This window comes from Pezoporus occidentalis, unplaced genomic scaffold, assembly GCF_034315485.1.
Source record: "Pezoporus occidentalis ecotype Australia unplaced genomic scaffold, CSIRO_AGI_Poc_V1 ctg6, whole genome shotgun sequence".
Lineage (NCBI taxonomy): Eukaryota > Metazoa > Chordata > Aves > Psittaciformes > Psittacidae > Pezoporus > Pezoporus occidentalis.
In genome coordinates, this window is record NW_026915943.1 from 2189610 (window position 1) to 2207249 (window position 17640).

The following is a 17640-nucleotide window of genomic DNA, read 5'->3' on the forward strand; positions in this document are numbered from 1 at the left end:
CTGCCCTTCCGTATCTCCTTTATAGCTTAAGCAGAAACACATTACACATTGGCTGTTACCAACACATACATGTGAAGGCAGAGAATCCCACCGTCAGGAATCCTGCTCCATGAGAAATGGAGTTATTACCACACATTTCTGAGACAGTCACAAATGGCTGAAAATCCCTATCAAATAAGGAAAAATAAAGGGGAAATAAAAAAGGAATACCTAACAATGCACTTCCAAGTGGATCCATCCTGGTCATCCTGCTCTTCTATGTACATCCTGACGTTATGCTCTTGATCCAGCTGATACCAGTACATGAGGCCATCCTTGTCACGACCGATGGGCTGAAGGCGCATGGCATCAGCATCCTCCTCATTAATGATATTCTTGAACTTGAGGTTATCATCAAACTGACATTCACAGAGATACTGGGAAAGGGAGAGATGAGGGAGACTGCTCAAATGTCAAAATACAGACAGAAATAAGAAAATCAGTCATTTGGAGCTTCTTTTTAGGTCTCTTTCTATCATATCTGTGAGTTTGAGCTACCAGGGGGGTGTTTTCCAGACCATGCTGGTTTGAAATGAAAGAAGTTTTGGGGTTTGGGTTTATTTTTCCAGCTTAGAAAGCGTATTTGTAACTGTTTTCTTTTACCTACTCCAAATAATCTCATTCTACAACGAGCCATATCCCCAAACTTGGAAGCAACCCTGAGAGCTTCCTCAGGACTTGAAGGCCCATCTTTGGCTTTGGAACTCAACAAGCTAATGAACATCTTCAAGTGCACTGCACAGGCACAGAGACGCTGACAGAACAGTCAGTGCAAACCAGCTTCCATACAAAGGGCAAAAAGTATGCAGTGTTCAGTTTGGGCCTATTCCACTCAAATGAATCTGATGCCTGGCACAAGAGGAGATCTATATTTAATGTATCTACTTATGGCTCAGTCAAGCTAAATATGCAAGCTGTTGAAGTGAGTGAGAAAGCCAAAGCTCCAAGATATTTAAGTGAGCAAGGAAGAAGTCCTTCAGCACCTCAGCTGATGAATGAGTACCTTCAGAATCCCCAGTTTGCATTCAACGCTCATTTCCAGGTATCCTTTCTTTTCCATCTCCCAAGCCCACGTGCTGTTGAATTCTTGGCATATCTGTCACAAACAAAATCACAACAGTGCCAGGGTTAGTGGAGGAAAGCAACTTTTGTATTAACAGTACCATGTTTCAGTAACAATTACACATGAGCTCTTCAGATAGCAGGTCAGAAAGCCTCAAAGAAAACAAAAGTGGGGTTGTTTGGCAAGCGCTTGTGAGGCTCCATGAGAGAATAGATCATTGAGGCTCTGATCATAGCTGCTCATAGCAGCCTTCCAGTACCTCAAGGGGGCCTATAGGGATGCTGGGGAGGGACTCTTCATTAGGGACTGTAGTGATAGGACAAGGGGTAACGGGTTAAAACTGAAACAGGGGAAGTTTAGACTGGATATAAGGAAGAAGTTCTTTACTGTGAGGTGCTGAGGCACTGGAATGGGTTGCCCAGGGAAGTTGTGAATGCTCCATCCCTGGCAGTGTTCAAGGCCAGGTTGGACAGAGCCTTGGGTGCCACGGTTTAGTGTGAGGTGTCCCTTGCCCATGGCAGGGGGGTTGGAACTGGATGATCTTAAGGTCCTTTCCAACCCAAACTATTCTATGATTCTATGATTCTGTGATCACCACCACGCTCTTTAAAGCTCTGAAATTAGGCAGCACAGCTCTGAACCAGGAAGATATGCTTGTCTTTGCTGTGCCAAAGATCCTATTCTTTTATTTCTGACTTGTCTATTTAGAAGAGAAACTCTCTTGAGTAGACATTTCTTATTACACGTCTTTATGGCACTTAGTGCGTCTTGGGCCACCTGAGCCCTACCCCTCTACTGCAGATAAATGCCACTGACACTCACTCTGCACTCTGGAATTATGATTCTTTAGAAAATAAACCAGGGTTCAAGCTGCTTGATCAATATTTTAATGTACAGAATCATCAGAGAATCAACTGGGTTGGAAAAGCCCTTTAAGCTCATCCAGTCCAACTTTCACCCCAGCAATGCCAAGGCCACCACTGCCCCATGGCACTGAGGCCTCGTCTCCATGGGGTGTGAACCCTTGCAGGGCCGGTGACTGCAGCCCTGCCCTGGGCAGCCTGTTCCAATGCCTGAGCACCCTCTGGGGCAGGAATTGTTCCTCAGCTCCATCTAAACCTGCCCTGGTGCAGCTTGAGGCCGGTTCCTCTTGTCCCATCCCTTGTTCCTTGGGAGCAGAGCCCAGCCCCTCCTGGCTCCATCCTCCTGTCAGGCACTTGTAGAGTGAGAAGCGTGGCCAATTTCTGTTTACTTCAAGCAAATAAATTCAATGACACCAATATAAGGAAAAACCAAACAAAAAAAGTGGCAGTAGAGTACAAGCAGATTGACTCAGCAGAAGCTCCAGCAGTCATGGTGCAGAAGGAATTCCCCTCTCCTAAACAATTCAGACATGAACAGGGAAGAGCTGTTCAGCAGTTGAGGACACATGGTGAGGCTATTCCAGCGGAAACACCAGTTGGAAGGAGGCAAAAGCTGATCAGTCTCCAGTCAAGATTATTCTCAAATGCTTCTATTGAATGACTGTTCAGATTAGCACACGAGCTGCTGGTGCTGCCCTTCAGCCTGCAAGGAAGTAAGGCCCTGCCTGATGGACTCAGTCAAGGCTGTGGTCTCCCAACCACTAAATGATTTTTAAACACAAGATACAGCCACTAAGCTACCTGGAAACCTGTAAATCACACCTGAAAGCACCTTTCTCTGGACACAGCTGCCAAAATAACCCTAAATTTCACCCACCAGTAGAACTCAGCTGATTCATGTTGTAAAACTCCATGTGGGCTATAACCCCAAGGCTGTGCTACCTACCCTCTGCTAGCCTTAGTACCAACACCTTTTCTTCAGTGACCCATGGGTAAGCCTGCACTCAGATCAGCTCACCCACACCATAAATCATGCTCTGACTTTAAACTATGGCCTACAGAGAACTGTGAAGAGTGCTCTCAGGTCACAGTGCATCCTGCTGGAGGGCCATGTTTCCTGCACCAAAAGAGCCTTATGTGAGCACTTCTCTGATGCAAAGCCAATGCTGACAGCAAGAAACAATCCCTCCTCACTCACAAAATGGGGTTACTCTGCTTTGTGTCTCATTCTCAGCTGTGTAACATGAGGAACACTGGGAGCTGTATATCAATCCCTTGCTGAGGGCATGTGCCAGTCACTGCTCATTACTCACTCATCAAGTATGAAAGCAATGAGAAGTTTCACATGCAGTGGAAGTGTGTGGCTGTCAAAGCAGAAGCTCAGAGGCATCATTGCTGCTGAAGCATCTGTTCAACCTGAAAAGACTACGTTTTGACAATTAAACCCCAGATGATTGTGCTTCCTCCTGCCAAGCACTGTCACAACCCTGAACTATGGATCTCACTGAGTCAGGCTCTGATGACATGTTCATCTCTGCCTTCAGAGAGGGGACTTCTCACAGTGGTAAAGAGCTGCTGCTTGCATGAGCTTCTGCGCACTAAGGAGTGGTCAAAGCCATCCCATCCAGCTAAAGAGAACTTGAAACACCTCTCAGGTTATTTCCAAAGCAGCTACGATGGCATCTGACACTATTGCCATGTTCCTAATGTTCACTGTAAAGAGCAAAACCAGCAAGGCCTGGGTTGGACTACAGGCACCTGAATTTTAACAGCCAGAAAAGACATTGTGCTCAAAACGTGCCAGTTTTGGGGCTGAATGTGCCAGATGGAGCAGTCCACGTAAACCTTATCCGTATAAAACTGCAGGATATGCTTGACAAAGGCCAAGTCATAGAATCCCAGACTGGTTTGTGTTGGAAGGGACCTTAAAGCTCATCCAGTTCCAACCCCCTGCCACGGGCAGGGACCCCTTCCACTAGAGCAGCTTGCTCCAAGCCCCTGTGTCCAACCTGGCCTTGAACACTGTCAGGGATGGGGCAGCCACAGCTTCTCTGGGCACCCTGTGCCAGCGCCTCAGCACCCTCACAGGGAAGAGCTTCTGCCTAAGAGCTCATCTCAGTCTCCCCTCTGGCAGGTTAAACCCATTCCCCTTGGCCTGGCCCTACAGGCCCTTGTCCCAAGCCCCTCTCCAGCTTTCCTGCAGCCCCTTTAGGCACTGGAGCTGCTCTCAGGTCTCCCCTTCAGGAGCCTTCTCTTCTCCAGGCTGACCCAGCTCAGCTCTCTCAGCCTGGCTCCAGAGCAGAGCTGCTCCAGCCCTCTGTAAGGCCTTTTGCCAGGAGACAGCACAACCTGAATTAGCTCAACTGCTCATTTCCCAAAGAGCTCAACTGAACAGTTCCTCTTCACTGTTCACATGTTTAGGAGAAGCCACTTCTCTACCTCAGCCCCACAGAGAATCAGAGAATCATAGAACAGTTAGGGTTGGAAAGGACCTTAAGATCAAGTTCCAACCCCCCTGCCATGGGCAGGGACACCTCACACTAAACCATATCACCCAAGGCTTCGCCCAACCTAGTCTTGAAAAGATATGCCCATACATACTCCTTGCACAGAGGAGAAGAGCTATTTTCTTCCAAGCTGCTTGATAAGCATTTTATATTATTGTAAGTACAGCTCATTTAGATCCTAGAGCCATCTTCTTCCAAACAAGACTTGTGTGGATGCTGGTGAGCCAAGCTGGGTGGTTCACCATCAGAAGACTCAGCTGCAGTGCTCCCTTCCTACCCTAACATACAGTCATCAGTCAAAATACCAGCCACAGCTTAGAAACATTGTTTTTATCATGCTCTTCGCAAGCATGGCAGTCAAATGAAGCATATCTATAAAGAGCTGGTATATAAAACCCATATTAATACTATTTATGTGCATAAATATGAAGAGCATTTAAATTTGAATGCTCTGCATTTAAAGTTTCCACCTTAAGACACAAAACCAGTCACACATAGAATGTATCAACCCCGGTTTTATCAAAGCAACACATTAGTGGGTTTTAGCAAAGGAAAAGCAGGTCAACATTAGAGTATGTCAATAATACAGTGAGCAACCTGCAGGCATCTAGGAAAGTGCTCCCAATGGTTCCACAATGGTTCCCAATGGTTCGGTTTTTGTGGCTTTTCCCAATACTCCATTGGTTTTCTAATTTAGTTATATCCCTTTGAAATGAGGACAACATTAGCAAACCTCTCTAGCTACCTTCAAATTCCTTTGTTCTTCAATGTTTCTTTGAACCATTGCCTAGACTAAGCTTCAAGCTAGCTCTGGAGACTGTTAAATGAAGTGGAATTTCTTACTTGGTCTTCACAGGGGGGGTGGGAGGCTTTCCTCACCACTTCCCATCCTTTCAGTGCCTGCTGAAGAAGATTTGCCCTTGTAACCTTGGTTTATCCCTCTGCTTTCTGCTCACCACACAAGTGCTAAGTTGCTTCAGCAGATGACATATGTCAGACTCGGTTTTTCTCAGCTTGCTGCAATGGCTTTTTAGTTTATTAAGGAATTCAACACAATTCAGTAACTGCAGTAATATGTGAAGTACACACAAGTTACATAAATTATTACATTATTCTTCTAAAACATCATTATGAATGCTTTACAACTGGTTAAGAGGTTACATTTAACCCCACGCCCTTCAGAAGGTTAATTCCTGACATAATCCCAGTCCTAAAAGCATCACCATCTTAACACTGCATGAACCTTAAGATGAATCCCTGGCTCTGTAAAACTTAGGGACAACACTTAAGGGACCAAAAGGCATCTGGATTTGCCACTTACCATTATCTGTGTCATCGGTCTTACCATAATGCTGTGTTTCTAAGTAAGATGCAATCATGGCTGCACAGACAATACTAAGACTATGTTTTTGTGGATTAAAAGACATATAGAACATACCCAAGGGGGAAATGGTAACCCGTTAATTTTGAGTATCTATTTCTATTTTCTGAAGCACTGTAAACACTTTAAACTGAAAACTATGCCTGTAAAGTGCCATCAATGGCAGAGCCACAATTAAACTCCCAATACAAAACAAGGGGATGCTGGATTTATAGATACATAACTACATTTTCATCCTTTTGAGTGCACAGATATCAATCACCACAATACTTTCATTTATTATTAACACATGCTGCAAAACCTGTGTGGTGAGTTCCTGGGTAAATACCAACCAAATCACAGTACTAAAATCATAGCCAGATGACTGACAGACAAGTGAATTGTTCCTGTGTAAATCTCTGCTAGACTTAGTTTGCAGGCTACAAAACCTCCTTATTTAGGGTCTTAATGCTCAAAGAAGTATTTTACAACCAGGTATGAAGGTGTCCACTCTTGCACATGCAGAAATACTGTCTGGTTACTCAAAGTTAAGCTGGGATCTTCCACAACTAACACCTGGGCTTGCACAGTGTTGACCACGACACAGCCCAAGGCTCATTCAGAGGTCATCCCAACCACACTCCAGCATTGCAGTATCATCCAACGTGCACATTGTACCTTGATCAAATATTTTTCCCATCTGTCTGCTGTGACAGACTTGCCAATCTTTCTCATCAGTTTCAAGTGAAGCTCCACCAATTCTTTTGGAACTGCAGCATTGAGAGAAAGAGAGAGAAAAAACAAAGACGTTATGAAGGCTGGTGAAAATACACTTCAATGCTGAACACCAATAACACCAAAACACTGTGACAGAGACATTCTGATTGAACAGAGTGACTTGAGCTCTGCTGAAAAGCATCCCCACAACTGAGGGATGGGGGAAGGTTAATTTAATCCCGTTGGATTTTCACTTACGATGATCATTGTCCTTCCTTATATCAAGGAAATAAGTATGAATGATAAAGATGTACAAGTTGTGGCAGAATTCAACCAACTGGACAAGAACTATACCAGTGAAGCCACCTACAAAAGTACTACCACAAGCAACACGCTTGCAGCTGCCCCCATAAACCCAAAGCCGTCTTCTGCCCCACAACCAAGACATCACTGAATCCAACCTCTGCTTGAAACACTCCAGAAGCTTTATCCTAAATACTTACTCTGTAAGTACTGCAGGGACAGATTAAGGCCTGGAGATATGGGGTTGAGGGATGGAGGAAAGAGCTGCTGCAGAGTACGACTGCATCAGCACCATCACAGAATCAACGTTTCCCACCCAAATTGTACCTCCCTCTGTGTACGCTCCTCAGATACAGCTTCACCGTCTCCTCGCAGCTCACATCTGTGATTTATGAATCAATCTGGCACCACCAAGTGGCAAACTCGCAGAACATCAATTCTAGAAGCTAGTGAGCAGCATGACCTTTGAAAAACACAAACCCAGTTATTACTAATGCAACTCTATGTGCCCACTGCCAGGAGCATCCTCATTTGTCATTTGTTGAGGAGACGCTTGAAGAAATGAACTTTTCAAGTATCTTTCTCTGCTCTTTGCATGTACCTTTATTTTCTCAAAGCATTTCCATCCCTCTGTGCAAACACACTTTCAAAGCTGTAAAGCCAAGAACTTTTATGATCAGAATTTATGATCATGTAACTTATGATGGCTTTTCTGATGGCCCATGAGCGTTTCTTGACACAGAATAAAGAGCTGGGACCCTAAATGTTACTGAGATGCCATTTCTTTTACTGTTCTATTCAATATTTGAGTATCTGTGTGAATCTATTCAATATTTAACTTAAATTCACCTTCGTGTTTCCATCATTGAATCCCAGACTGGTTTGAGTTGAAGGGACCTTAAAGCTCACCCAGTTCCAACCTCTGCCATGGGCAGGGACACCTTTCACTGGAGCAGCTTGCTCCAAGCCCCTGTGTCCAACTTGGCTTTGAACACTGCCTAACACTGAACCTGCATAACTTTAACTTACTTTTGTTCAGGATGTAGAGAGAATTCTTGACAAGAGTTCACTGAAGTGGGACAAAAGAAGAATCATTACAACACTTCCAATCCAACTTGTAACACACCAAAGGTAACAAATGGGAGATATAACTGCTTTGGGGTTGAGTTGTTTAAATCAAACAGACTACATCTCCTTTGTGAAGTGTCATCCTTGTTCCAGTGGGACCTGCATCACTCACTTCAGGAACTGTTGTAAGAACTTCATCACATTGTGCCTTCTTTTCAATCTCACATAAGGGAAGGAACAACACATGGAACCTTTCTTCCCCAAGAGCCATTCTGAAAAGGTTGTGGTCAAAACAGTGCCATGGAAAGCACATAAACCCCTCTAAATCCGAGTGATAGTCTCAAACTGATATGAACCCTTCATCTCTGGGTTGTAACACAGCAGCTCTCTAAAACCTTGAGAGAATACACCTAAGTGGAGCAGAAAACACCAGGACATTGTGCTAAGGGATAATAACACATACAAACATTACTCGTAAAGAAAAGCTGTTTCAAAGGATCAGATATAACCACACCATGGTGCCATCTGTGAGATACCCAAAGACAGCCTTTCCGAGGAAGAGGCATGAGTCAGATGGGATGAGTCACTGTAGGTACCATGATAAGGCTTCTGGTGGAGTTCAGCCAGCTGGAGTCCTGCATTTTCCTGAAGGGCAGCTCTTACGTAGCTTCATCCAACACCCTTTGAGTACTATTCCAGGTACTGCAGCATTCCAGGGAATGTCCCATGCAGCAGCCCCACTTCTCAGAAATTTGGGAATGGCTGAAAATTGAAATGAAGTGTGAACACATGGAAATCCCAACATCTGCTCAGAAAAGCTGTAACTTGAACACCTGCACAACCAGAGATTAGAGACCTGATAGTGGGCACCATCCACAGAACCATGACCCCGTTTCACCTCTATTTATCTGCCCTGCCAAAATGAACAGTTTCACAGCTGAACACTAAAACAGGACTGAAGTGAAGGAGCACAAAACCAGAACATGCAGGTGACAAAGAGCCCTGGGGCTGAAGGAAGGACTGGGGGAACTTGGTATTGGGAAAGTGATTACGACTGAAAACCTACATATCAGAGAAGAGCTGGAGTGCTGGATACAGAGGGGAAGAGCAAAGAATCACAGAGTGGTTTGGGTTGGAAGGGATCTTAAAGCTCATCCAGTTCCAACCCATGCCATGGGCAGGGACCCCTTCCACTAGAGCAGCTTGCTCCAAGCCCCTGTGTCCAACCTGGCCTTGAACACTGCCAGGGATGGGGCAGCCACAGCTTCTCTGGGCACCCTGTGCCAGTGCCTCAGCACCCTCACAGGGAAGAGCTTCTGCCTAAGAGCTCAGCTCAGTCTCCCCTCTGGCAGGTTAAAGCCATTCCCCTTGGCCTGTCCCTACAGGCCCTTGTCCAAAGCCTCTCTCCAGCTTTCCTGCAGCCCCTTTAGGCACTGGAGCTGCTCTCAGGTCTCCCCTTCAGGAGCCTTCTCTTCTCCAGGCTCACCCAGCCCAGCTCTCTCAGCCTGGCTCCAGAGCAGAGCTGCTCCAGCCCTCGCAGCATCTCCATGGCCTCCTCTGGCCTTGCTCCAACAGCTCCACGTCCCTCTTGTGCTGCTGCCCCAGAGCTGGATCAGGGCTGCAGGGGGGGTCTCCCCAGAGCCCAGCAGAGGGGCAGGATCCCCCTCCCTGAGCTGCTGCTCACGCTCTGGGGGTGCAGCCCAGCACACGGGGGGGTTCTGGGCTCAAGCACACACTGAAGCCGGGTCATGGGCAGCTTCTCCTCGCCCAACACCCCAAGTCCTTCTCCTCAGGCTGCTCCATGCAGTCTCCCCCAGCCTGGGTTTGTGCTGGGATTGCCCCAACCCAGGGGAGAACCTTGTTGAACTCCATGAGGTTCACATAGTCCCACCTCTTCAGCCTGTCCATCCCTTCTGGATCCCATCCCTTCCCTCCAGCATATGATGGCCTTGGTATAAACTTGGCATGATAAATCAATGGAAGGACAAAACCTCTAAGTAAGAACCAGGCAAGAAGTTGCAGTGGCCCTCTGACAACTGTGACAAGGAGCCCCACATTCACACAGGAAGCTTGGCACAGAAAGAACCTGAAGGATTTGACGTCTGTAGCGTTTCCCAGCGAGAAAGAGCAGTAGTTCCTGTTCTAAAGGACAATTTCAAGAGCTTATTTTCTAGCTGAGTCACTTGATGAGTATCATCATCCTCCCAAGTTGTGTGCCCACAAAAAGACACACAGGAAAGGGATAAAAATGTAACGGCTCTGGCTCCCGAGTGAATGAAAAGAGCAATCAAACATGCTGTCATCAAAGCCCAGATCAAAACAGAGAGAACAAGTCACCAAGTAGCACTTTTATATCCTGTTCCTAGAAAGATTTTGGCAGGCATGGAAAAACAAACAAACCACGCTCACATTGCAATGACACTGATATCCCATGGAAGTACTCTGAAATCTGGATGCTCAGCAGCTACATCATTTTCATACCTATATCCAAGTACCTTTACATCACTTAAGTGATTAAATACCTATCAGAAGAGTGCCTGCTTACCTGGACCATCTAGAGCACATGCCACTAATCATTATTCAGCGATCTTAAGACTTGAATCATGCTGATAAACCCATCCCCATGCAGGGATCCCATCACACCACACCTTTCACTGCCACATGTGAATTAGTTGTGTCCAACATGGACAGTGCTTGACTCTGGAACCTAAAAGCCTTTTCCAACCCATGTAGTAAGTTGTGTTGCCAACCTAACAGACCTGGCTACGAGACCTGCAGACTTCACTGCATCGGTCCTTGCTGCAAGCAGGATGTGACCCTAAAACACAGCCCTGATTTTAGCTGAGAGATTATTTTCAAATAGTTACAATTTATCCCCTATTTCTCAAGGCTGTAATGAAGCCCCATTGCTCTGCCACAAGTCACAGAATCCCAGAGTGGTTTGGGTTGGAAAGGACCTTAAAGCTCCTCCAGCTCCAACCCCTGCCACAGGCAGGGACCCCTTCCACTAGAGCAGCTTGCTCCAAGCCCCTGTGTCCAACCTGGCCTTGAACACTGCCACGGATGGGGCAGCCACAGCTTCTCTGGGCACCCTGTGCCAGCACCTCAGCACCCTCACAGGGAATCCCAGAATCCCAAGGGTTGGAAGGGACCTCAAAAGATCATCTAGTCCAACCCTCCTGCAAGAGCAGGGTAACCTAGAGTACATCACACAGGAACTTGTCCAGGCGGACCTTGAATATCTCCAACGTAGGAGACTCCACAACCCCCCTGGGCAACCTGTTCACAGTATCACAGTATGCTAGAGATTGGAAGGGACCTCAAAAGATCATCTAGTCCAATCCCCCTGCCGGAGCAGGAACACCTAGATAACACACTAGATCCAGTGCTCTGTCACTCTCACAGTAAAGAAATTTTTCCTGATGTTCACATGGAACCTCCTAGGCTCCAGTTTACACCCACTGCCCCCTGTCCTATCACTGGACATCACTGAAAAAAACCCAGCTCCATCATCCTGACACTCACCCTTTACATATCTGTAAACACTGATGAGGCCACCCCTCAGTCTCCTCTTCTCCAAGCTAAAGAGTCCCAGCTCCCTCAGCCTCTCCTCATAAGGGAGATGCTCCACTCCCTTACTCATCTTTGTGGACTCTGCACTGGACTCTCTCCAGCAGGTCTCTGTCCTTCTTGAACTGTGGGGCCCAGAACTGGACACAATATTCCAGATGCAGCCTCACCAAGGCAGAGTAGAGGGGGAGGAGAACCTCTCTTGACCTACTAACCACACTCTTTCTAATGCACCCTAGGATGCCATTGGCCTTCTTGGCCACAAGGGCACATTGCTGGCCCATGGTCATCCTCCTATCCACCAAGACCCCCAGGTCCCTTTCCCCTTCGCTACTGCCCAGCAGGTCAGGCCCCAGCCTGTACTGGTACATGGGGCTGTTCTTCCCCAGATGCAAGACTCTACACATGCCCTTGTTGAATTTCATCAAGCTCCTCTCCGCCCAACTCTCCTGCCTGTCCAGGTCCTGCTGAATGGCAGCACAGCCCTCTGGTGTGTCAGCCACTCCTTCCAGTTTGGTATCATCAGCAAACTTGCTGTGGGTACACTCAGTTCCCTCATCCAGGCCGTTGATGAAAATATTAAACAGCACTGGTCCCAGCACTGACCCCTGAGGGACTCCACTAGTCACAGAAAGAACTTCTTCCTTGTATTGAACCTAAATCTCCCCCTTTTGAACCCATCACCCCTTCTTCTATCACTGCAGTCCCTAACGAACAGTCCCTCTCCAGGTTCCTTGTAGCCCCCTTCAGACACTGGAAGCTGCTCTGAGGTCTCCACGCAGCTTCTCTTCTCCAGGCTGAACAGCCCCAATGAGATGATTTAGAAATCATCACCTTACTTTTAAATGAGGAAGTCGTTTATGCTTGTTATTGGAATACAGAGTAATACTGGAGTTACTATTCTGTTCTGCTGGTGGAGAAATATCACTGTAATCTTTCTTTTGTGACTGAGAAACTGAATCTTTAATGAAAGTCTTGTCCAGTTGTCAGTGTTTGTAATTAAAACATTAGGGTTTTAAATACGAGGAGAAAATCTTGCATCTAAATAACATAGAATCATAGAACAGAGTTGGAAAGGACCTTAAGCTCATCCAGTTCCAAACCCCCTGCCATGGGCAGGGACACCTCACACTAAACCATGGCACCCAAGGCTCTGTCCAGTCTGGCCTTGAACACTGCCAGGGATGGAGCATTCACAATCTCCCTGAGCAACCCATTCCAGTGCCTCACCACCCTCACAGTAAAGAACTTCTTCCTTATATCCAATCTAAACTTCCCCTGTTTCAGTTTGAACCCGTTACCCCTTGTCCTGTCACTACAGTCCCTAATGAAGAGTCCCTCCCCAGCATCCCTATAGGCCCCCTTCAGATACTGGAAGGCTGCTCTGAGGTCTCCACGCAGCTTCTCTTCTCCAGGCTCAACAGCCCCAACTTTCTCAGCCTGGCTCCATACAGGAGGTGCTCCAGCCCCTGATCATCCTCATGGCCTCCTCTGGACTTGTTCCAACAGTTCCATGCCCATCTTCTGTTGAAGACACCAGAACTGTACACAGTGCTGCAAGTGGGGTCTCATGAGAGCAATGGGGCAGGATCACTTCCTTCAACCTGTTGCTCACATTGCTCGTGATGCAGCAGAGGATACACCTCATCCCTAAGCTGTTACCTAAGCTCTTCTGCTCCTTGTTACAACTACCATTGTGGAGCTGACCTTAGTTCACAAGGTTTTATCCATGCACAGACATTTCTGGCAGACAAAACTCAATTCTCTAAGCATGGCAGCATTTTATTTCAAGTGAGGGAGCATACATTCTGTTACACTGTTGTTCAACGTCTTCATCGCTGACATGGACAGTGGGATTGAGCGCGCCCTCAGCAAGTTTGCCGATGACACCAAGCTGTGTGGTTCGGTTGATACCCTAAAGGGAAGGAATGCCATCCAGAGGGACCTCGACACGCTTGTGAGGTGGGCTGATGCCAACCTCATGAGGTTTAACCATGCCAAGTGCAAGGTCCTACACCTGGCTCGGAGCAATCCCAGGCACAGCTACAGGTTGGGCAGAGAAGAGATTCAGAGCAGCCCAAGGAGAAGGACTTGGGGGTGTTGGTTGATGAGAAAATGAACATAAGCCGGCTTCAGTGTGCGCTCCCAGCCCAGAAAGCAACCGTATCCTGGGCTGCATCAAAAGGAGCGTGACCAGCAGGGCAAAGGAGGTGATCCTGCCCCTCTGCTCTGCTCTTGTGAGACCTCACCTGGAGCACTGTGTGCAGTTCTGGTGTCCTCAACATAAAAAGGACATGGAACTGTTGGAACAAGACCAGAGGAGGCCACGAGGATGCTCAGGGGCTGGAGCACCTCCTGTATGGAGACAGGCTGAGAAAGTTGGGGCTGTTGAGCCTGGAGAAGAGAAGCTGCATGGAGACCTCAGAGCAGCTTCCAGTGTCTGAAGGGGGCCTATAAGGATGCTGGGGAGGGACTCTTCATTAGGGACTGCAGTGACAGGACAAGGGGTGGTGGGTTCAAACTGAAACAGGGGAAGTTTAGATTGGATATAAGGAAGAAGTTCTTTCCTGTTAGGGTGCTGAGGCACTGGAATGGGTTGCCCACGGAGGCTGTGAATGCTCCATCCCTGGCGGTGTTTGAGGCCAGACTGGACAGAGTCTTGGGTGCCATGGTTTAGTGTGAGGTGTCCCTGCCCATGGCAAGGGGGTTGGAACTGGATGATCTTAAGGTTAAGGTCTTTTCCAACCATAACTATTCTATGATTCTATCAATGCAAGAAAGATACTGATTAAAGTCTAAAATCACCTTCTCTCACATCTCTCACTTGAATCAAAAGGCAACACGCAAAAATTCAGAGCAGGTTGAATACAAAGCCCTTTTCTAAAAGGAGTTTCATTCCCAAGGTCTGATGTACTCCTCAGTGGAAAAAACCCAAACAAAACAGATTTATCCCTTTTTCATGTATCATAGAATATCAGATGAGATCTATTGCAAAGATACTTTTGCCCTGTTTCAGGTTCAGCTTTAAACATAGCATGTTTGGTCTTCAGTCAGTGGTCATCCAACCTGCACTTCAAGTAAGTCCTAGTTAAACTCTGGGATTCACCTTTTCATCCAGACTTGATTGAACAACAGCAGCAGATGAAGGTTTCATGGCAGTTTCTCTTGAAATCCCACTTTTACAAGCTTGGATCTCCCAATAAACCCCAGCATTTCTCAGTTATTATACCCTAAAGAAGTACAAGAATGTAACCATGCTACAAAGACACACATCTTTTATTCTGCAAAGCATTCAGCAGTGACTAACATGGAGAAATGTTGAGAACTCCTCAGTAAGAACTTGGTATTTCATAGAATAATCAGGGTTGGAAAGGACCTTAAGATCATCCAGTTCCAACCCCCCTGCCATGGGCAGGGACACTTCACACTAAACCATCTCACCCAAGGGATTTCCCCACCAGCAGCATTATGAGAGTCTTCTGTAAGGAGCAGCACAAGCAAACTGAAGGTGAAGCCAACACAAGTCATTCTGCATCAGCAGCTGAAAACCAAGAGCTGGGTGTTTGCTCTGCCCTAAGGTAGAATCAGTTCCTTAACAGAACAGCAGTGAAAATGAAATATAGAACATTTGAGATCCCAGCTATCCAGAAAGAACCACACAAGGGTTTAGAGACTTGGGCAAACTGGTAAGAGAGGAACATTTCCAGCAGCTGACAAAGATTTCCATGGAAGTCACAGGAGGATGAAAGTCATTCTCCAGCTGAATTCCTGACCTCAACCCAAAACTCTTACAAGTTTAATCCAATTAGCACAGAATTTGAGGCTTCTTTTAAATGGTTTCACAGCCATCAGCAGCCTTGCCTTTAGAACCCCAGGGAGCAAGTGTGAATAGAAAGGCAAGAATCACAGAATTCCAGGTTGGGACAGGCATCAAGGATCATCTGGTCCAACCATTTGAGGCAAAGCATGACCTAGACTAGATGTCCCAGCACCCTGTCCAGCCCAATCTTAATAGTGTCCCAACATTGGTGAGTCAACACTTCCCTGGGGAGATTATTCCAACGGCTGCTTGTTCTCAGTGTGGAAAATTTCCCTCTTGTGTCCAACTGGAATCTCCCCAGCAATAAGTCGTGCCCATCACCCCTTGTCTTCTCCATGGGACTCCTTGTCAAAAGCGAGTCCCCATCTTCTTTGTAGCCATCCTTTAACTCCTGGCACATGGATCAGGTCTCCCTGAGCCTTCTCTTCTCCAGCTGAACAGTCCCAGCTTCCTCAGCCTTTCCTCAGTGCTGCCCAGCCCTTGGATCATCTTTGTGGCCCTTCTCTGGCCCCTCTCCAGCCCATCCACACCTGTTTTGTGCAGCAGGACCAAAACTGAACACAGTATTCCAGGGGTGGAAAACTGACAAGGAAAAAACCTGTCAAACAGAATTAGCTGATAAAGTAGTCCACAAAAACACAGTGTGGGTCTTGACCAACTTTAAGCTTAGGTCTAAAACAAAGATTTATTTAGACTTAAAGAAGACGCAAACTCCCTCCTTTCGTCCTCTTGTGAGCTGATACCTGGGTCTCACATAGGGTGAGGATTCAATGAAGTTTCATCCCTTAGAGCACCCAACCCTTTAGTATCAACTGCTAGGAGCAAACTCATGTTTTGACCTGTTAACACCATTAAAACACCCACCCCTATCAACATAATTCTTTTAATTGCAAGAAACGGTTATAACTTTGGGGCTGCTGCGGCTTCACAGGGGGAGCCAAGACTGCACCATAGAATCATCAGGGTTATAAGAGACCTTAAAGCTCACCCAGTTCCAACCCCTGCCGCAGGCAGGGACACCTTCCACTAGAGCAGCTTGCTCCAAGCCCCTGTGTCCAACCTGGCCTTGAACACTGCCAGGGATGGGGCAGCCACAGCTTCTCTGGGCACCCTGTGCCTCTGTCAGAAGGTAACAAAACGCCACAGCACATACATGAAATTACCCACCCTTGGGCTACCTTTAAATCCTCTTTTTAGTGAGAGTCTCAGCTTAACACAGAAGGAAGAAACTTCATGCTCTTCTTTTTCTATTTAAATATTTTCACTACAAGTCACCTTTCATTAGTTTCTAAACGTTTCTGAGCTCTGGCCTTGGTTATAATTTGCAGCAATCAATTGTAATTATGGAACATGTGAAAAGATTTAAATTGGAATTACTTTCAAATTTCATTCATTGTGCTATTTTTCAGGTTTTACAATACAAAAAGAATGCAAATCTCCAGCAGCCCTGTCTGTGCACTTGAAAAACCTCTTCTGAAGCTAACAGCAGCCTTCTTTAAAACTTGATACAATCTTCCTTAGTCTCCTGACCTGTCTGCACAACCTTGCAAGAAGGAACTGTCACAGCCAAGCACTAAAATGAAGCTGAAGGTAAATGAGCAATCACCAAAACAAGAGGTAGATACACATGCCTGAAATTAAATATGCCAAATGTTACTGTGATTCTCAGCCCATCTTTGTGCCACCTGGTGTTTTGTTAGTTTTTAAATGCCCACTCCATGTTAATAATGAGAAGAGAAGGCTCGGGGGGGGGACACCTGATCGCTCCCTACAAGTGCCTGAGAGGAGGATGGAGCCAGGAGGGGCTGGGCTCTGCTCCCAAGGAACAAGGGATGGGACAAGAGGAAACGGCCTCAAGCTGCACCAGGGCAGGTTTAGATGGAGCTGAGGAACAATTCCTGCCCCAGAGGGTGCTCAGGCATTGGAACAGGCTGCCCAGGGCAGGGCTGCAGTCACCGGCCCTGCAAGTGTTCACACAACATGGAGACGAGGCCTCAGTGCCACGGGGCAGTGGTGGCCTTGGCAGTGCTAGGCAACGCTTGGACTACATGAGCTTAAAGGTTTTTTCCAACTCAGTTTATTCTTTGTTCCATGATTCTGTTATTTTGTCGGGCTAACAGCTAATTTTAAATACCCTGGGATGTGTTCATCATGAAATTTTCCCTGCTGATGCACACTTATTAATCACTCATCACTGGCTATCACTTGCAATTTTGTTGCCCATTCTCAACACTATTTGAGCCACTGGCACAGGGTGCCCAGAGAAGTTGTGGCTGTCCCATCCCTGGCAGCAGAATCATAGAATCATCGGATCGTTAGGGTTGGAAAGG

General features: G+C 46.7%; 1 protein-coding gene across 2 annotated transcripts in view; it reads right to left on the reverse strand.

Annotated features, from left to right (window-relative positions):
- RSF1 (remodeling and spacing factor 1) overlaps positions 1-17640 on the reverse strand; it is a 55868-nt gene that overhangs the window by 24915 nt on the left and 13313 nt on the right. Inside the window, exons 2-4 of one of the 2 annotated variants that reach the window (XM_062639072.1) lie at positions 6511-6602; positions 1043-1135; positions 211-416 (exon numbers count right to left, since the gene is read on the reverse strand). In XM_062639072.1, coding sequence (XP_062495056.1) covers positions 211-416; positions 1043-1135; positions 6511-6602 — 391 coding nt within the window. Of the gene's footprint in view, positions 1-210; positions 417-1042; positions 1136-6324; positions 6491-6510; positions 6603-17640 lie in introns of those variants that run through there. The other variant, XM_062639073.1, reaches the window with a different exon arrangement.